Source organism: Varroa jacobsoni, unplaced genomic scaffold (assembly GCF_002532875.2).
Source record: "Varroa jacobsoni isolate VJ856 unplaced genomic scaffold, vjacob_1.0 scaffold_1457, whole genome shotgun sequence".
Classification (NCBI taxonomy): Eukaryota; Metazoa; Arthropoda; class Arachnida; order Mesostigmata; family Varroidae; genus Varroa; species Varroa jacobsoni.
The window spans coordinates 410427-431999 of NW_019214359.1; the positions used below are offsets into that span (position 1 = coordinate 410427).

Here is a 21573-nt window from a genome sequence, read left to right on the forward strand (position 1 = left end):
TAGATCAGTTAAGTATAAAAACAGATATCGAAATTCATTTAATTACATTTTCAACGTAAGTTATGTGCTGCATTTTCTTAGCGCCTGTGGAACGCGTTCTTGGAATGATCTTATCGATTTTTAATTGGTGCCTAATCGGATCTAACTGTGATTGCGAGAATTAGATAGCAACAACAAAATACCTATGGTAACGACCGAAGTAAAAAGGTCACAGTTTCAATAGCTCGATTCGTTCAACTGTCCCACTTTACCCCTCCGCCGATGCCGTGACAATGCTTTGCATCTCTAATAGATACATTTACGATACGAAGTTCTCATCGTGCTTGATACAGCGCCATCTGCGGTGTTGGCGCACGCCATCAGCGCCAATAGCGGGAATAATACGCCGCCATTCGTGGTCGTGTGCCGCTGTAGATCGCGCTCATTATTACTCCTGTATTTCCCTTTTTTTTTGCTACGAACGGCCACTGAGCTACTTACTATTCACTAGCAGCAGTACGAAACGGCCGTAGGTCTCCTTAGAACGTCGGCCTGTTCTACATCGCCCGTCCTCCCGCTGATCGTCGTTCCCAATATCTCTCCGCGGTCTGTCCTGCGTTAACGACGTCTCTTACTTCTTCTGCTGATTCTTCTGATGCGCCAGCCGACGACGGTGCTGAGGGCTAGCGCGTTGTCGGTTTCTGGCCTGCTGGGTCGCCGGCAGAGCACTGATGATAGTCTTGTTGTTATAGTCGCGCAGCAACGTGTGCCACTACACAACGGTTTAAAGGTGGACAGCTGTTCGGTGACGATGCGTCGCGCGCGCCACACTTCTGCTGTTGTCGTTTCTTGTGGCGGCGCTGCTGCAGCAGCCCCTATGTTGATCAGACTTCTTCTGCTTCGTCTCCGTAGACCTTTGCTGTGCCTTGGCGGTGTGACACAGCCTATCCATCTGCCTGCCCGTCTGTTTAATGTTGATACGACTACTCGTGAAGGTCTCGGACGCCAGCCGACATCCGTAAACTAGCAATCCAATAGATGCCGTAGAATCGACGATCGCTTGTGTCTACGCAGCTATCGAGACAGAACAGCCAGATACAAGCAAGCAGAGAAAGAACGAAGGGCGCTTAGATTCAGGTAGAGCGAATTTTCATCTGCGCAAACCTGGTGCAGTGGTAAACGGTAATATTGGGCGGCATCTGGACGAGAGCCATCCATAGAGTGTTTAGATATCAGTATACAACACCACAAGTCGTAGCAGTCGTTTGATCAGCATACAAAACCTAAATTAAAGCACTGTTTCGTGCCGAATTGGCATGCCAGCGTGGGCCAGAGTCGCATGTTGCAGCCATACTTAGCAGTGCCGATACTTGAAGTATTGGATTAAGCGGTGATCCAATTGTTTCTAAGCGTGGCGCACGCTACCCAGTGTACGTAGCTGGTTCCTTCGAGGTGACAGCTTATTCTTTTTAACGTTAAACCAGCGACCTATACTGTCTGCGCTGAGGCCATATCTTCTCCTTGCCTCTACACAGTTAGCGAACTACAGAGTTGCAAGAGTGCACTCTCTACACGAACGACTTGGTGCTTCCCGCGTTTCACACTGATATAGTAGCCTATCGGCCTTTGGTTCGTCCTGAACCAGTCTTATGCAGTACTGGCTGTAGTAGTAGTTGGTTGGCTCTAGCTTGAACCAGCATTAAACATAGTACAGAAACCTGTGTGTGTGAGGATAGAACGAGCAGAATACGCAGCAAATAGGTCCATGTGTGAGGTGTGTAGGTGGAGAAACGGAGACATTTGAGGTGAACTATTCGTTGAATCCAGAACGCTCAACGCCGGCTGAATGCTGTGTTAGCGCGGCACCGGCCTAACAGCTGGTGTCCTGCCTACTGCTTTGCCAGCCAGACGATAGAAGAAAATGAAACAGCCGTGATGTCTAAGCCTGGACCGTGTCCTACACTCATGCATCCATACGGTCAGGCACACAAATGCACCACATACAGTCACACATGCAGAAGTCAGGCCATGCACCGACAGCAGTATAGTGGGTGAGTTTGCGGCGTTTGTTTTGCTGAGTCGATTGCTTGACGCCTGGTTCGCTTGTGACCTAGCCCAAAGACTACAGACATGTCAGCAGCAGCGACAACAACAGTAACGATAGGAGTCAGGCGGAGGAGCGTGGCCTGCGCACGCCACTCGGTCCAAAATTCGGAGGATGTATGGCGGGGTTCGATATCCCTATCCCCCACAACTGGATACATTACTACGGCTCGTCCGCCTACAATGACAGCAGCAGCAGCGACGATAGCAGCACTCTGCAGACTGACACTCACACCGGTAACGCAAGAAACGATGGTATTGTACCGAAAAGTGAGGCGCACTTGCCGAGGGGCATATGGTACAGATCTTTCTTTAGCTTTTTCTCTGTCTTTCATTCTGTCTCACTCTAAATCGCCAATAATCTCGAGCATTATCTATTCCTATTCTCCTCTACACCGTTTTCTAGCAAACTTCTAACCAGGTGAATGCCAGTGTTCAATGTTAAGACATGACCTTCTGATGGTCGCGTTCGAGTAGTCTGCCAGCGGCGGTCTTAGGGCCAAGGTGCAAAGAAGTGATACAACGAGAATGGCTGGCTAGAAGCACGCCGAGCAATAAGATACCTGGGCAACCAAGAAAAATGACCCAGTAATAGATAAAAACGGTGGATACTCTCGCATGCGCCAAACACCCGTGTTTAATAGAGGCGGACAAGAATAAACTGGAGTCAAACTAGCTATAGAGAGTACACTGTTAAGTTGGACTTTCAGGAGCTTCTAGCCGATATTATCCTAGTCGGTGAGAATGAAAAAAAAAAAGGCTACGATGACAAATTTTTTCCGAGAGCCTCAAAACTATTATATGAATTTTGTCATTGGTTATCATTGATGTGGCTACCGGTCTTTACGACGATACCAAATCAAGCCTCGGTGACTGCACGAGTTGGTATCACTTGTAAACGGCGACATCGTTCAGATTGCGCTAACGCCGCTATATATGGGGTGTCTCATATCTGTGTATGCATTGGGAAGATGCTCATAGGTGTCAAAACTCCTTTGATTTGGACTATTTAACCGTTTTCAAAAAACAGAGCAGCAAGACTTGTTTAGAATGCACGACAAGTAGAAAGTACAAAGTCTGCTGCAAGAAATTACGATTTCTTCTAGCAGATTTTGTCTCCGTTTGAAAGCTTACGGATCATGGCAGCTATTGTGCATACCGTTACCATGTACTTTTTTTTTGAATAAATAAAATAATGACATAAAATTACTTATTGCCATTGTGGATGCGCTTCGGTGCTAGATATCGTTCTGGCAGCAGCTTAAGGTAAGGTAGTAGTTCTTTGCTTAGTGACCATGCCTTCCCCCCTCCATGTTTTATCGAAGTTACACCGGTTGAGCGTCTTCCGGCATCCGTCTTAAACATATTAATCAAATTGTTCAGCTACGATACACTTCAAAAGCTTGAAGCCTCAACTGTTGGTTCATCCTGCCTTTGAAAAAAGCCAAACTTCTTTTTTTTGTTATGTCTAAATTTACTTTCCACTTAGCTGCATGTTTCTCAATATTTGAGCTATATTTCTTATCCAAGATCCTCGTAAACAGTGTTACCGGCCGATGAAAGGTGGTCGCCAGTTGTCCAGGTCAAAGGCGAAACTCTGTGTGAAGAATTCAGTAGTTACCTGCAGACGTTTCGATAAAAGCTTCGCATCCAAGTTTTGAATTTGCCGTTTCCTGTATATAACGTACTGACGGTGCCTTTAGCTGCCATTGTCATGTTATGGAAATGTTTACTTTATTTAATGAATATAGTTTAAAAAGTAAATCGTTCACAAAACTCATTTTCAAAGGCTGCAATATTATTTGTGAAGATTATTATTAAGGCTTAGAACATAGATAGCCTAATAAGTCCACATCAAGCATCAAAATTCCGAATAATATACGTGTGAACATAGGTAAATACTTATCAATACGGATATATATACAGAAGTAGTTGAAGCTGAGTTTCGACTAATCAAATTAAATCTATTGACAATTTGAGCATCACTATATAAGCAGACCGTAAACAAGATATGGGTGAAGTAGATGAACCTAAAACAATTTTCTTAATAAGGTTTTGCAAAGACGTTCTATACGACTGAAGATTTTATATATTGACTACGCAGTCCTTTAGTGTCTCTCAGGATACGTACAGAAGAAAACTAACTAATGACTGTAACATGAATAGCAGCTTTCTTCGAGAGCTTCTATCAAAAGGGTAACAAACTATGCGAAGACATCGATACGCCAATATTGCCATCATGAAAAATGCCTATTTTTTCAGCCTGCCGCACAACTGGACAAACCAGCTACTATCATGATAGGCTCACCTAGGCTGCTTGCCAATCGAAACCTTTTATCAGTACGTTTTGGCAAGTAAACACAGTGTTCTTGAGGAGCGACACCTGCATAGTCAAGCCAGTGAGCCCCACCATATGTTCGTGGCGATCTTCTTTTTCGAAAAAAAAGGGAAAGCGAAACGCAGGGAATATAACAGAGATCTTTATCAGACTATTTTATTGGAACTTTTTCTCCGGTGTCCGTTCCGGATCACTTCCACAACAAAAGGTTATATTGAAGGCCGTCGTTATCATTGAGGACGAATTCGCGCACGTAGAACGATAAACCGGCATCTTTTCGCGTCGTGGTGGTATTTTGAAGAGTGTCATTGGCCCTGTACGTCGGCTAGTGTCAAAAAACAATTAACATTCACCCTCTGCTGGCGCTGCTGCGGGCGGCTCAGATGCTCGACTTTTATCACGGCGTTTTCCTATTCTCATAGGGCTCTGGCACTTGTGCTGCGTCTAGTGCAGAATTCGTTAGGCCTGCCTGTGAATAGTAGGAGTCGTTTTTAGCAAATTGACGTCCAGGCCCATTATATTCGGTAGGCGACAATGAAACGATCTATGGGGGCAACACTGGGACGGGCGCGTGGCGAGCGCCTGTTAAGGCACAACTGAGCTGATGTCGACATCAGTAGCAGCAACATCAGTGGCAGCAATCAACAGTACCACGCAGAAGGAACACCAGGCGTTCTTCAACGGACTTAGACACAGCGAGTTACATTGGACTGGTGGGGTTCAGACAAACGGGCAGATGAACAGGCGGACGACCTCGGCTTGCTTGTTGCCTCGCCCAGGAGTGGATGAGGCGCCTCGACCGCCTGCACGCGCCATACCGTCGACCAGCTGCCGATTGGCGCTGGTTAGGCGGCCAGGGGCTTTAACCTGGAGCACGGTCCTAGCAAGTCGACGTTGTCGAGCTGCATACACACATATACATATGCTAGTTCACTCGAGGCATTAGAAACGACTAACAGCGCGGAGCCATCGTCGTCATCATCATTGTTGTTATCAGCAACAGCAGCGCAACGTCTTTCACTGGTTGTCGCTGTTGATGGCGAGCTGGAGGCGCTCCTTCTGCTGTGGATCGTGGCCAGCCGCCGTCGTCGCCACTGCGCGGCCAGAAGACGACACCAGCAACGGGCATAGATACAAGTAAATGTACGCAAAGGCCAAACTACGCCACGACGATTGGCCTAGCTAGACACTAGGTATGGACAGTGAGATGGGAAGAGAAAAAAAGAGCGGCAACTTGTGATGTTCGTTGGAATGAAGACCGACAGGCGGCAACCATCAGGCTAGCTGTATGGCCCATCATAAAGCCGGCACACGTCGCTGGCACGACTGCGCGCCAGAAGTCGCTCTCGTCATGAAGCCGCCGTCTGCACCCCGCACATGGGGCATCTGGTGGGCTAGCAATTTGCACCAGGGTTAGCGTCTGGTGTTCCCTGAGAATAGAAGAAAGTGGCGTTGATTTCGCGGTGACGCACGACGAGTGACCGGTGACGACTGCTTATGAGGAGCCTCTCTTAATGAGCAGGCGAAGCGAAACGGTTTGTCGTGAGCCTTTGCGCGACTCGAGCCGATCGATTGCTGTTGTCGTTAGAAACATGTATGTGTACTGTGTATGTAGCCTGTTAGCGGTGTTGAGGGACCATCAGATGTCTGGCGGGCCCTTATTACGTGGAGTATACTATGATGATGCTGGCAGTTATTCAGACAATGTCTAGGGCAAACGCACGATACTGCTGAGGTCTCCACATGTTGCACCGAAGAGCTTAGAACGAAAAAGTCACTTCTAATAGTCACTCGAAGAACAGCAAATTAGAGTACTAGCCCCTGGGGGCACCTAAGCTGTCTAGAATAATTTGGGGTAACAGAAATCGTCGTGCATAGCATTCTTATGGCTAAGCAACATGTGTGAAATAACGACTATTTTTAAATCGCATAATCGTATACTTGTATAGTCTATCTGAAGGTAGCATGTTACGCTGTTTCTGGTATGTTTATTTCTAACTTGCGGAACACAGAATCTAAATAATGCACAGATGCTTGAGGCGAGCAACTATGAAGCAATCGGAACCATGTCTGGAAAATGCTACCTTAAAAAAGATTCCGTAGCATTAGTCGCGGAAAGACCGGCAGCAGCCTCTTCATATAAACCGCTATTTCATAATGAAAAAATTTAACGAAATATCTTTATTTCTGCCTCACAAAATCTAGGCGAAATTTGCTTACATATATGTCTATATAAACATGTGATAGGTAATTTTCACGAACAAATAGATTTATAACTGTAATATATGTTCTTATATGAGGAGGAAATAGTACGCGCTGCACTGGCAACTTGGAAAAAAAGGTAATCTTAAGCTCACAAATGCTGTTTACCTAACGAAGCAAGCTTTGCCTTCGCGTCGCGTCCGCACCCTTGAGTATTGCAATAGCTGTCTTTCACGGGTTCTTCCATCATTTCAAAGGTAAAGTCCACCTTGAGTTCAATTCTCATTTTCGCGAACAAATTTCGAAGCTGCTGTTGTCCGAGGGCAGGTGAAGTAACGAACAACCCTGTCGAAAGCCTCTTGAACCCCTTTCCGAGACCAAGCAGAGGTGCACGAAGCTGACACCATCCCCTTTTGATCTACTAATATATGATATGCCGTCTGAACGCGCGGGTGCGGCAGATGTTCCTAACGGGTCTCCAGGAGAATCATCTCCTTGAATCTATCGATCTGTTAAGGCTAGAATATGTACTGGACGCGAATCCATTCGTTTCGAGTTAACCCAGTAGAACCAGTTGGGTTCGCCAGCAGACGCCAGAAGTTCGGCAGATGCGACGAAGGCGGCACGGGCCAGCCGTCAGCGCTGCTGCTACCGCCAGTGCCGTTTTTGATCTCTATTCATCGACTGCACATACATTTACATATACAGTCACATGCATCAATTCGTACATGTATATATATATATATATATATATATATATATATATATATATATATGCGAAAGGTAGTTGTTACGTCTTTCTTTTTCTCCATTGACCCCTTCAGCCCCTGGTTCGTGCCATTATTTCTTTGTCGCATACGGCGGGCGCATAGAAGCGACAAATTACATGTGCTCACCAGGCGCGTGGCGTGCTCTAGCTGGGATTACAGTCGGGCCTAATGTTACGGCTACCGGTATTACTTGCCGCAGAATCGGTAATAGCGATAGACGGTGGATGTCTGGCTGGTTGACTATCCCCAGCCGACCGGTTCCTTAACGCTCTATGCACGAGTATATGGTGTAAGTTTGTGATTAGTTACGAGGACTCACAACAGATTTGAGAGAAAGTCCTAAAGCGGGTGGATATCTCGAAAAAAGGTCCACCAGATGATATCCTATGACGGCTACACAATGTGCTATTATAATACAGCCCAGTGATGTTAAGCTACAAAAGTGAGAGACTCATAAGAGCAGCGACAATGATGAACTTCGATAGTCCGTTGCACTCGTTCTGTAGGAGAAGTAAAACGTGGACATTGTCGGGGTTGCGCCTCGGCCTTAAATAGTGCTGACCTCTGAGGTCATCGTCCATAGCGCTGGCCAACGTTTCGCCTCCCGTTCACCAGAGGTTACAGACGAGTTACCGAACTTGATCGCAATCAGACTATGTTCAGTTCCTCTTCTGTTCCAATCTCCGACTCTCGATGTAGTGTTGGCTATTTACTGATCTGAAAGATGCAAGTCACCCTCTTTTGTCTTTTTCTTTTGTTGTCGTCGGTTATGGTGACCCAACTGACCAGCAAAGGGTGCTGCTCGTGAAACCGCGTGCACTCATCGAAGAACGGACCAAAGGCACGTCGTAGCTCACGCTACAGCTCAGCGGTGGAGCACTCCGACAGTGGTAGTAGCCGTCGGCACAATTACGAGGTTCGAAAAGCATCGATTGAGTTCAAAGCTCTGTCGATCGCAAATTTTTCTCTCGCTATTTTCTTTTTGCTATACTGCTTCTTGGAAGCTTAACACGCGGTCGTCATAAGGTCGAATCGCTGACCCTGTGACGATCGCGCGTGTCCCATTCGAATCGAAGAACATGAGTCGAACCAGCAATGATAGCGATAGACAAGTTAATAAAATGAGCGAGAGCGTTTTTATGTAAGGACATCACCCCTCGTCACGGAGCAGAAGCTCACAGGAACAGCAATCCGGTGCAGTGCATGTTACGCAATATGACTATGAGTTCAATTTGACGACGACAATAGTTGGCGAGTCGGCCTGCATGTCCTGTTGTCAGCGAATTCATCTAGTGAATCCTGTGCATATAGTCAAGGTGGCATATTGCCAAAAATCAAATAGGACGGTAACTACGGCTGTTTCCATTCATAGCCAGCCACATCACAGTACACACTGTAAAGCTTCGATGAGAGCGATGATGCAACAAGACGTCGATGGCTCTATTCTGAAACTATTGACGCTTCTCGTGCAACGCAACGCAACGCTAGGATCTAGGGTGCCGCTAACTAGAAAATAATGAAGCGTGCGTGCTTGGTTTGGCATAGGTAGCCCTCGGTTTAGACCTGAAAATTGCCTAACCTACGCCTTATTAGCGTCATCAGCCTTATCAGCTTAAATCCGTAGGAGTGGTGATAACGACTGAGAAAGAATGTGTTTATTGTTATTTTTTAAACTGTATTTTTAAACTGTATGTAGGAAATAACTAAAATTGACTTTAATTTAATAAAGCAGCATGTCTTAACTTAGTTGAAAGTGTTGATATCGCCGTAATTATCGTTATTATGCTATCCCACACCGTCGCCATGTTAAATACCCTCCAGTTATATTGGAATTAGGCTGAAAAAATTGCCTGTTCTATGATACCAACAGATCTGAGCGACGATCTAACCCAGTTACTTGCTGGTTTAAGGCCAAAAAAATCCAGTGCGACTACGGCGGTCTCTGGAATCAACCTAGCAACAGTCATCTATGGGGGTCGCCAGTTGCCGAGCGCCCTTACTCAAACAACGCCGTTCTGCTCAGTTTGCAAGCCTTTTCAAAAAAAACGCCGTCGGCGATTGGCGCTTAAAATTTTGGCGCCTTTATTCGTTTCGCCATGGGCACACCAAACCCCAGTAGCAAATAGGATACTGATCCCACTTGCCACCGACAGAAGGGCCTCGACCGCTACGAAGTTTACTCTTGTCGGCTGATCTCTACTATCACTCGGAGGTGCTCGTGGCTGCAGCAGTTGATGGCGCAGCAACCTCAGACCTCTCTTTTCCTTTTATTCATTCACTCACGATGTCTCGCGTCTCTCGTCGTTGTCTCAATTGACTCTCTGGTCTTTTTGTTGCAGCCGCCTTTAGCCGAATTCAGCTAACAACCGATCTACGGTAGCAGTAGCAGCACCGCCAGCTCTAGCACCCCAGTCTCGTCCCTGAGGGGCCCATCTCTTTCTACCCGTCGTCAGACTCCGGCGCAAATGCCTGCCAACATCGGCCTGTTGTTTGTCTAAGGTGTCACTCCTTCCAACGTGGGCCCGCTACGATCACCTTTAAGAAGAATGAGAAGCCTGTCGCGAGCGGCGTCTTACGAATTGTGCCGGTAGAGTGCTGCTGCTGCTACTACGACCACCACGAGTCAGTTCTAAGACGCAGAAGACATTTGCGGAAAGATATTGCGAGCACACATGCAGGCATCAACAGATACGCACGGACCCGCGAAGGATTTACTCAATGAGCTCGTGGTTTGCCGGTACGGAACGATCCGCACTCGTACACACCTTGAATGGGGTTGTACTCCAGAAGGCTGAAACTGAACTGCGCCGTTCTCCAGACAACCTCGATTCATGTGACTGTCTCCTTCCAGATGTGTCTTAACGATGCAGCCGAATGCGAGTGTGTGTCTTCTGAGGGAAGAGCTGTCAGAACAGATTACGAAACGTAGCGATTAGGCGCAAACGAGAACGACCCATCGGTACGAAAACTTTTAAAGGCGAAATCAGGCTAAAAATGCTAACATGCTCCAAATAAGCACATCAAAAGTAAACAGGACTAAAACATCTAACCAAGCAGATTCTCAAAATAGGCGACAATGATAAGCAGACGGGAGACAGGACTTCATGCAATTAAAATGGCCAGGTAGGGGGAAACGTTAGCAGTACTTGAATTGTATGTCGTCTCGTATGACCGACTGTGCGTTTTTGTGAAGTGGTGAAGGCGTATGATGGAGAGCTTGCATCTCATCGCCTCAAAAGTAATTACTTCACGCCGGTTTCAAACCACATGGCGCACATCAACGATGACGCTGGTTCTCTGCTCCGGTGTTCTCAGCCTACAATGGACCGGAGCAAAGAAAGCATCTGGCACACGACGCTACGCTAAATGTATTCGTAACTCACCCAAACGGCGATCGGCGAACTAGCCTAAAAAGGCGAAGCTGCGTCAGCAACAACGACGACAAGATCTGCCGGTCTTGTGTCTGCATAAACGACACGTGTCGGCACTCAGTATCTACAAAGATTTCTTAGCCTGTTTCGTCCTTGCCTAGCGGAAAAAACCTAACGGACCTCCAGATCCTAGGCTAGCGGCCCGTAAGGTCACAGCTATGTGCCGTATCGAGCAGCAGCGGTACCAGCCGCAACGGCAGTGATAGCTGCTGCTACGAAAATCGACAGTTAAAAGCCAATGGTCGTTCGATGGCCAAGAGTTCGCTTGTCTTGTAGTTCGTTGTTTACGGTCGTTACCTAACCTGTCAACGTTTAGTCACAGAAAATTATCGTATCTGTATGACGACAGTAGAAAACAAAAATTATTTTGGCCATTATATGTTTTCAGCGCGGTCATAAGCCGCGATGGTGCGGTCATCTGAAGAATACAACCCGCTAACACGTTTCTGGAAGAGTACAAAAGCTATCAATGTTACAAGTAAGCTTCCAGTTAAGTAAGTATCTACACGGGAAGAAAATATGCTTTCATCGACGTATGAAGTTTTCTGTGCCAAGTTCTTACACACGCATGTAGTTGATAAGTGGTTGAATGCTATCTGACAAATAAATCAGTGAGTAAACGACTTCCGCTGATTGAGATTCTGAAGCAGTTGTTCCAACCTAACTTTAATGATAGCAGTAATGCAGAAATGCGGCGCAATTCATCGAATATCTGAATATGATGCGATGGCCCTACACATACAAGGGAGGCTAAATCGTATTCAAGATAATGTAAAGGGCATAAAAATCAAGCTCATTAATCTTGTAGGCGGTTTAAGCATGGACTTGCCACAGATGCTATACAAGAGCAACTACTTCACGTTGGACATCGAACTCCTTGCAAGTAATCCCTACGAGCGATCGAGCCTGTATTTGTCCTATAATGCATCTGATTGGTTGAGTCCAATTCGATCTGGCCACAAGCCTGAGAGTCATGCCTTCGGAAGAGGACTAACGACGTACGCGGTACAGTATAAGGCGCTGTGTTCGTATTTTTGAAGGTTGTAAAAACCCCAAGATGAACCTTAATCAAGCGGCAGTACCTAGCGAGGTTTCTTTGTAGTCATCGTTTTATCCACGTCGTATCGTTAATTTGCAAACGAGAACTGAGTATTACTCGTATTGCACTAAGACAATCCTTGAGCAGAACTACAAGCTAACTTGCATCTACGAAGGAACCTAAGTGCAACAGTTCGGCACCGACGCAATCTAAGCTCGCATGAACAAAATGAGCGTCTGTCTATCCGCAATATAGTATCACGTTTTATAATTTTCAGCCTTATTTCGACAGTTGGTAAAATTTGTAACAATGTTTATTCGTTTCCTAGAATGTTGGTGACCTTTGTTTCCGTTTTCGAGGAAAAATTTAGGTACACCGGCAGAATTGCAGATACCGTCAGTCGTCCCCGTCATCGTACGGTGGTTAAGCGTTCGCCTAATTTCTTTACGGATAGGTCCAGGTCCGAATTCGGACGTAGACAGTTAACAACAGTCAGCCCGGAGGTGGCAGACGTAAAACGTCCATTTAACTAATTATCAATAACCGCACGTTGGTAGGGTTGGAATAGGTTAAAAAGTGCGCATCAAATGAAGCTCATCAACTTGAGTGAGAAGCTTCTATAGAGGCAACTGAAAAACATTATCAGACCTCCACGGGTATTATATTGTTATTAGTCTATGCTTCTATGGAATGATCTATTTAAGCTATCCTTAGTCCTACACAGTAAATATGATGAAGTCTGATTCAAATTGGGTCGTTTAGTATAAAACGAGATATGACAAAAAAAGTTATTTTGGGTCGAAGTATTATTTATAAGCTTCTGGTATTTGGATATTATCCCTGTTGTAAAAAACCGTTTCTGTAACTCAAGTTGTCGAAACGTTTCATGACAATATGTGGCTACTTAATACGAATGGAAGTCCGCTCCTGCATTTTTGTCAGCCTGGTTTTTATATTGTGAGGTCAAGCGATCTGAGTGACTCGACTCTCTTGTCTTAGCTGTCCAATGCAAGCTTTTCTTTTTAACTTGTCAACAATAACCAGAATTCATGAAGCTATTCATATCTATCTACTACAACACAGGTACTGGACCAGCAGACCAAGCTTTTGCTAAAAATCCTTCCGTTCATGCCCTGCTAATTGAGCTTGCACCTGTTCACTGACGTAACCCCCGGCAATTAGCGAAGAGGGCCCATGTTTCATCACAAATCGTAGTCCGGTCGAAGAACAACGATAGAGTGAAGCGCTTTCACGCCTTTTTCTTTTAAGCCTCGTTGATATTTTGTCGAACTCATTTGTCCTAATGTTGATTTGATTGAGCTAAACAAGTGTAAGACGTTTACTTACAGCGTGGCTAAATGTACGCAGTCTTGCAGTTTTGGATGCGGCTTTCAACTGTTTGTTAGTTACCTTCACAGATAGTCTTCTACGAGACACTCATTTCCAAGCTTCCCGCGACAGCAGCTTCTAGTGGTAGAAGCGTTACAAGTCACAAGGTTTGTTTATACGGTGAGTTGTCTTCGCACCCATGTCAATGAACCACTTGAATTTTCTGTTTTGTCATGGTGCACTGCTCAGAGCCCGAGTGACGATATCCGAGTAAGTGATCTCAGATATCAAAGAGTACAAGTGTATCTCGGGTAAGAACAAAAACGTTTCGAAATGTCAGACAATTATAAAATAAAAATACAGACAAAAAAAACGTCATCTTCAAACATGGGATCAATGTTTGTCACGTTTCGTATTGACCCATCGAACATATTACACTTAGTCAACCACGGCGTAGCGGCAAGAGCTATTTTGCCGATCATTAGGTAAATACCTATTTATATCAATGGCTTGCTTGCTATCAAGCATTATCAAGTCTATTAGGATGCAGCATTTTTCCAGTTGAATAATTCGTTTTTCTATTTTTTTTTTTGAAAATAGTTTGGCGATCGAACGATTGGAATACTGGAAAGCAGAATTATACAGACAAAGTCCAAACTCTGAACTTATAGTGATACAAGACGTTTCCTCTCGCTTAATCTTTCTCTACCCGAATACACAGCTTGAAACGAACGACTTTTCTACTATTCGTGTTTCGTCGTCTCTATAGAAATACCTGTAGCTATATCAGATCCTGAGAGAAGTACCAGATCACTTAACGGATGCTAACAGAACTCTGCTCTTGCCCAACGTGTGTAGTTGCCACGGTGCTTTCTATAGCTTGGAAACAATTAGCATTGAGAAAATTAGTTTGGGCCAAGGCAGTTAGTTTGGCTGCTTGTAAAGCTCGCTCGTTCCCAGCTGATCGCCGTAACGTTTGGAGTTTTCAGTATTTTCATTTTACACAACAGCTTCGCCCTACCCATAGCCCCTTTCTCGACGAGTAAATGCACGTATCTCTCTGATCAGCTGACACCAAACCACGGGAATTGTTTTGCAGAACTGATGAGAGCTTCCATCTGTCGAGCGTCTACAATCATATGAATCTGATACCGTCTTGTGGCAACACGTGTAGTATGCCAATATCCCAAATCAGTTTAATGTAGAAGAACTCTGCTTTGCTTTTCATGTTACTGGTAGATCCCGAACAAATACATACGCGCGCAGCAAAGATATGAGCTTATCAAAAAGACCAGAAGGATCATGTGATCAGTATCTGCTCGCAATTATTAAGGCCGTTATCAGTGTTTAGTGAGGAGCCGGATCAACTGATTTGCACACGTTATACTTATATATCAAACGTGTGCCATTGAAATACGGTTTTGTTTACGCCACATGCATCGAACCTAAATGGACCTAACCGACAAAAAAAGACTCTTCTCATCGTTTAAGATCTGCAAGGAAACGTCAGTTCTTCAGGGCAAGATGACAGTATGCTGAATTCAATACACTTGATACAAAAACATTACCGTTGAATCGAGACGGAGAAGTTATTGTACCATAGATCGTGCACAGCCATGGTTGAAGGTCGCTGATGGTTTTGCGGCATAAGTAATGTTTTTTCCAGACAGAGCCATGTACACGTGCACGAGCAATGCGATGCTATATGACGTGATGTCGATTGCTGCAATAACTATAATGAGAAAGACGGTAAGGGACTATCACAGATCAGAAGCAGTTTCATACTCGCTATCTGCAAAAACTTTACAAGCGATCGGTATCAGTACACGACCATACTGCATGACGTGCGGCTTCGTTCTCTACAGGCAGGCTTGGTAGTCGAGCAAGTCCATCATTTCCTCTCTCTGCTGATTTTCTACCGTCGCTCTTCTTGTTCTTGCTGAAGAGACCCTTCTCTGCCGAGAAGTCAGCTGTTTTGCGTAGAATTTGTTGGCGGCGTGTATGAGCATATGCGTAAGCAACAGCGTTAGTAGCAGTGACTTCACAGCAGCCAGGTTGATCGTTTGTGAGCGGCAGATGGCGCACACGTCGGTCCCATTACGACGTCACGCGTCAGTGAACTCCAGCACAGCACGCGACAATCCACAACAGAGACAGTGACAACAAGGCAACTTGAGTTCGTAGACGTTCCGAAGTACAAAAAAAGTACGGGTGCTGACAGCGACCCTTGAGATGGGGACAAGTACCTATGAAGATGCTTCAACTTCGGATGCGTCTGACGGATACGAATCCATTTGATAGTCTATCGGTACCAAATCGACCTCCGAAGGCGAAGACTTCCGCGTTTGACTTAGATTCCTCACTGAAGTTGGCCGAAGTCATCACCCTTGATCAATCAAGAAGGCAGTCCCGAAGAATATCGGTGAGTTCTATAACGCACCGAGCGAGCTTCGATCATCTAGACAGGGCGGACAGTTCCTATTAATGTGTTCTGAGAACCCAAAACGTTGACGCTACCGCGCCTAGCATGCCTATAAGATCTAGTCCTTTGACTATGGAAAAGGTTGGGCTTGAACCCGATCTGCATCAGCCGATGAAAGCGCGGACGAATCGACCGATCGGACCAGCTAGGCTAGAAGACGCCTTTCGCACGACAGGTGATCTAGCGAATCGACGGTTTAACGCGCATCTGATGTCCAGTTAGAATTTTCGTCGCCATATATTGTATTGGCTATATATTGTACGGGCATTTGTTTGTCCCATAGAATAGTGCCTTGGATTTGCTTCTGGTACATCGTTCTTCTGTTAGAGAAACGAGTGCGGTCGTTACAGGCAATGGCGCCCTCGCATTTGAAGACAAAAAAAAAAGTCATTTTAAATGTAGGTAGAACCATTCACTGGTCTAAATGAAAACACTTTGTCCGCTATTTTGATTTAATATAAAATTTATTAGCTGTTTAAGTTAGCATGTATACAAGTGTAACTGTTATAAAATACACGGATGTCTGCTTCTTGCCGTTGATCGTCTCATTTATACACTTCATTTATCAACCAGCTAACTATATAGGTTGATCTGATAGCGGCAACGATGATAACGTTTTTGATCGCGTCGAACGCAAGCACCAGGTCGTAAAACATACGACTCCTCAATTCGTACTATATCATCATAACTATAATTTATAAATGTTTAAAAGAGTTACTATTCGAGATAGAATGCTGCTGGGTCTTTTCTTCATTGATTGTCGCTGCTATACTTATCTTCGGATATTCATAGTATCGCACTCAACTCATCGACAATACAGTTTATAGTAAAGGAGGAAATAATATTTACATCCACCACACACTGTGTCAGTGGAACATCCTACATAACGAAGATATACTTCGCCAGATACTCACAGCTGCGGCTCCAATCAGCAACTCGAGCGGGTCCGCGTTCTAGTAGAACCTTCAGGCTTCCTATAGAGCATATTCGATCCTGTTCAATTATCGAGAAGAATTGCCCCTTGGCCATTGTAACCTCTCCTATATTACGCCGCCGATCGCTTCATTGTACTTAAGCTTATATAGCTCGCAAAGCGGATTTCTCTTCAACAAGTAGTTTCCGCAGGCTAAAACGCGGGTCGTTTCTCCCGTTCTGTGAATGAAACAACCTGTAAGTTTGCTGTTTAACTGTATGAGCATCGCAAAATTTTAGTTTGTTTTTTTCCAGATAGGGGAAGAACCCCCCTAAAAGAGCAAACGGGCCCGATGTTTCTTGAAACTGAAATGCTTCGGAAAGATCGACATATGCCTGCTTTTAAGGTAGACTGTAATTTATTATTGCCCTTTAGTATTTCTACGGATAACGAGTAGATATATTAACTAGTCTTACTTTGCTCTGGCAAGCAGTACGTAGACATTTGTCTTGAACTGACGTTATCCGACTGGATGGTGGCGTTGTTTGGGATCTCCTTTACGTGGTATGGCCTGATCTAACGCTTTTTGGAGCGTTATCAGAAAGATGCAACGCTTGCGTAGTTACTGGGGCTGACATTTTTTGGCGCTCTACAAACGACGTTTGCCAGAATCTCATGCCGTGACGGATGAGGGAAGAATGTCACTGCATACATGCTGTTCAGGGACGAGAGCATACGACTGTCTTGGTGCGAGAAGTGGCGGACTTCTAATCTCATCCTCCCGACCAAACATATCCTTAGAACATTCTAATATCTTATGAGCGTTGGTTGGATTTCATGGCATCCTCGACTGGAAGTAGGGCAGGCCATGCTTCAGAAGTAGATATGGAACTGCACTGCCTTCTTTGTAGCTCTTTGCATTAGCTATATTGGGCTCTTTAATGATGATACGCTGTTTCATTCCTCCTGGATCGGTTGCATCTGGAATTCTGCCGGCGACTGCTGCCGGAAAGAGGAACGTGCTACTTTTGCAAGGCGACTATCTGGTTTGCATTCTGCTTTTTGCTGATAGTTAACAAGCTTGATACCTGTTGATCGGGCAACAAGTACTTCTATCCGAGCGACTTTCGCTGTTGATGACCTACGAATTAGCTTGACAAATGATACCTCGCCCATGGTGAATCGAAGGTCGGCATATAAGTGATGACCCGAGGTAATATAAGATTCATTGGTGGCTGTTACAAGCAAATGTAAACGTTCGCAGTCGCAGCTGGGGGCTTTTGTTCATGTGTCGTTTTAGAAAAGTCCAAGCCGTCACAGTCCCGTGCTAAAATACAATAACGTGCTGTCGTTAACGTTACCGATAAAGCTGACCACAGATCTCAATATGAAATATTCTCGATATGAATAGAATATATATCAAAGCCATATAAAATTAACGGTGCTGCCTAACGCTTACTATATGGTTAGAAATCCGCTTAGGAACTTTGTCAATAGAGTTGCTCGCTTGCTCGACGGACGTTCCGCGCAAGCGCATGGGAAATGTCTTACTATTGCGGACTGGGTTTTTATACGGTTCCAGTAATGAATGTGCTATCTCGCGGTAGTTATTGTAAGAGCTTTCATTACAAGCGAGCAGGGTAAAGGCAGATAGTTTCACAAGCGCAGCTCATAGATAAAATCCGAACCCTATCAGAGTGAGCGGTTCCTCAAAACCTACTGTTACCCCCACATCAGCCGACGGGTCGTCGAGTAACTGACGTTCGACGTCGCTGCGATATGTGGTGCCAGCCAAACAATCCGTATGTAAAGGCACACGCTCGTTACTTCGAGGTACCAACAGCTTTGCACGTGCAACAATGAATTGTTCCCTTTTGCGCATCATATCGTACGTCTTCTGTACGTGCAATTGAGTTATGGCTAGAAAACGCTGGACTGCTATTCGATTCGAGTTAGCGGATCCGCTTACGTACGTAAAACAGAAAACACAATACCGTTAATGTTTGTTTAATCAAATAATGACAGTATTTCGCATCGTAACAAATCAAGCGACGCAAAAATACGGTAGTTAAAAAATACAGTCGCTACATTGAACATCAGCTCAGTTGGTCTATTACATCAGCTTTGTTTGTATTGATCAAGACTGCTATTGAGCTATGTGTGAGATATTTTCACGCTATCAGAAGTATTGCAAAACAAGAATGGTTAGATATAAGAATAACTAAGCTCTATTAAGAAGATTTATTTGCAAATTTAGATTTACACAGTGTCTATTGAGTCATTTTAAGTATTTTGAAGCACTACATAATAAAACAATATTTAGAGATGAGTCTGGACTTTTCGTGCTACGATCCCGTTATAACGGCGTATTAGTGTATTTCCATCTACCTAGCTGTCTCCCGTTGACACTGCCTCTAATTACCCCCCAAAGCCAACTGAATCGTCTAGGCCAACGACCGTAGCGCGATCAAATTATGCTCACTTATGTGCTCTGTTCTCAACAGCTGCACGACTCAGCATTCATTGAAGGAGCGATAAGTTGTCGTCCATTGTATTTACATAGACTTCTCATTTTCTACTCTATTCATGTATATATATATGTATATATATATATATATATATATATATATGTCTATACATGCGTCGTTGGTGCTAAAAAGTACTTATTGTCCTGAGATTGCGATTTCTCTGTCACTGACGAAAGTTTCTCTGGAGCAGCCAACTGGTCCCGCTTCGAAGCAGGAACCTATCCCGTTACTGTTTCTAGAGTCTACCGTGACCGAGCAAAGAACCCGCACACATAAAGGCGGCAAGTGCTCGTGCAGGCTCGCCAAACTCTGCGACCTTCACGACCATCGAAAGCAATCGCCGAAAGCGGACGAAAAAACCCGGAGAAGTGGGCAGACTTCGCTGACTAGACGCGGCTCAAACCAAACCATCAACGCGGTGGGCCGCCATATGCCACACGTCTGTTCTATCGGCACTACTCGCTCGTATATGGAGTAGTGGCCTCTACACTCTGCGCCTTACACTCAGCACACGCTCGGTACTAAGCCACGCATCCTATGCCGTTCTTGGCCTACTCGCGTGTGAGGAAGGTTAACTCATCGACCTAAATCCTCTTCATTCCATTGCCGCTGTTAAGACCATCAACTAGCAGCGAAGAAGGAAGATTTCGAGCGCCACGCGCCGACGGAGGCCCTTGGACGTCCTGGAGCACGAGCCATCACCGACACCAGCCATTGCGAGATTATTCGCAACTCTCAATTGAACATCTCAGCCCGTACTTCAAAGGCTCTATGCAGCGTCAATGAGATATATGTAGATGTTTAAGAGGTACAGAAGCTAGACGTCCTGCTAGTTCATGACAAAGTTCATGGTATTGGTAGGATGAGCGAATTTGATTGAGGTAGTTGATTTCGGTTCATATATTTTCAGTGAAAATTTCAGACATACATTTCATATAAAGTAAGCTGAATGCACACCAACTAGTATATTATGACTATGTTGTTAACGATTATACTGGAGCATTGTCTGGAATAAAGCTCGTAGCTACGCTGTTGTAGAACTGTGACTGTAAATATTATTAATAAAATCATATACTCGCCGCACAGAACTCCACGAGCACTACTCGATTATACTTGAAGCGTCAAGAAATACGAACTTCGTGGCAGGGGGTTCTCTCTCCTGTCCGTGAGTGTGCCAGGTGCCCCTTTCCGATAGGCGAACAAACTTAGCGCCCCATAAGCAGCTAGATGGATGGATTCCAACACTGCCTTGGTTACGTCGGATTGCACTGGCACGCTTAGCAGTATCTGTCTTCTTCGCAGTGAAGTCTAGATACTAAATATAGGCGATTCGCTCGTTGTCGAGAGTAGCAAAAGCGAACGGAACTAGCTCTGGGCCTTGCATAACTTGAGATATGTCCGTGATGCCCTGCACTGGGCTTGATGACTTTCGTCGCTTTCGTAATATACATTCTTTGCAATTAACGTGGCTGGAACTTCGCCTTCAAACGGACTGAATTGTATTTGCGAAGGTAAAAGTTAACCCTGTATTAGAGGAATATTCCAATGTTTTCGACTTGAGGGAGGGTCATCATAATTGAGCGAATAATGAAATCGACCGAAGCTGTTACGCTAAAGCAATTTATAGAGACTAACGGTTTACTGCATTGTAACATTATTCTTAAAACATTGTTATCTTGCCAGATGTTCACTTTAGGCATTCCCTCAGGTTTTTAGCTAAATATATCGTGCGTCAGACTAATTGCTTAGTTTACAATGTTTCGATTGTTAGTGTCCCTAATACTGGAAACGTTAAAGGCAGAGTTAAAAAGTAATCTGAAAACCTTTTACGCCTCGGTACCTTTAAAAGAAATGTAAAGGCTCTTTCTGTATTTTCGCTAGTTTTCTTGTCGGGTAATAATGACACTTTTGCAACGAAAGAACGCAACAGAATCTAGTTTTTTGCAATACGTTTCACGAGACGCCAACATTTTATGGAGGTCGTTAAACTTCAATCGACTGTAGAAAGGGGCAAGCGAAGTATGTAACGGACCTGCGTCCCAGGCTGGACTATCCTGCAACACGTTCGACAGTAGCCCAACTAGCACGAAAGCAGGACGCAATGGTGAGGATGCCAGACGTTCTTTGGCGTCATTACACAAAGCCGCAAAGAACTTCGGGACTAACGTCTTCGAAGGCGAACCCTAGAACACTGGGAATGCATAACATACCCAGTTGCTGCTCTTAAGTCCGCTGAGACAATCCTTCTCAAAGTTCGTCGCGTGGTTCTACCGTTGCTGACGAATGCTGCCAACCTGAAGCTGAAAAAAGTACAGCTTTTCTTATCCGCTCAGCTGATGAACTGCCCTGCCCAGTAAATTGGCCGGTGACCATTTTCTATTGGGAGTAGCTGCTTGTATGATTATGAAGATGATGCTCCATTTAGAAACGGGTTTTGATATTTGTGAGGGAAACCTTCG

The 21573-nt window shown here is 44.9% G+C and overlaps 1 protein-coding gene and 1 long non-coding RNA gene across 3 annotated transcripts in view; one reads left to right on the plus strand and one right to left on the minus strand.

The window, feature by feature from the left end:
- LOC111270240 (kinase suppressor of Ras 1) overlaps positions 1-18136 on the minus strand; it is a 30001-nt gene extending 11865 nt beyond the window's left edge. Inside the window, exons 1-3 of one of the 2 annotated variants that reach the window (XM_022850365.2) lie at positions 18046-18136; positions 17063-17913; positions 14760-16825 (exon numbers count right to left, since the gene is read on the minus strand). In XM_022850365.2, coding sequence (XP_022706100.1) covers positions 14760-14839 — 80 coding nt within the window. In that variant the 5' untranslated portion in view covers positions 14840-16825; positions 17063-17913; positions 18046-18136. Of the gene's footprint in view, positions 1-13966; positions 16826-17062; positions 17914-18045 lie in introns of those variants that run through there. The other variant, XM_022850368.2, reaches the window with a different exon arrangement.
- A 155-nt stretch (positions 18137-18291) lies between these two features.
- On the plus strand, positions 18292-20202 carry LOC111270241 (uncharacterized). Its single transcript, XR_002686215.2, has 2 exons — positions 18292-18555; positions 19291-20202. It is a non-coding gene; the product is annotated as an uncharacterized LOC111270241 (long non-coding RNA).
- The last annotated feature ends 1371 nt before the right edge of the window (positions 20203-21573 follow it).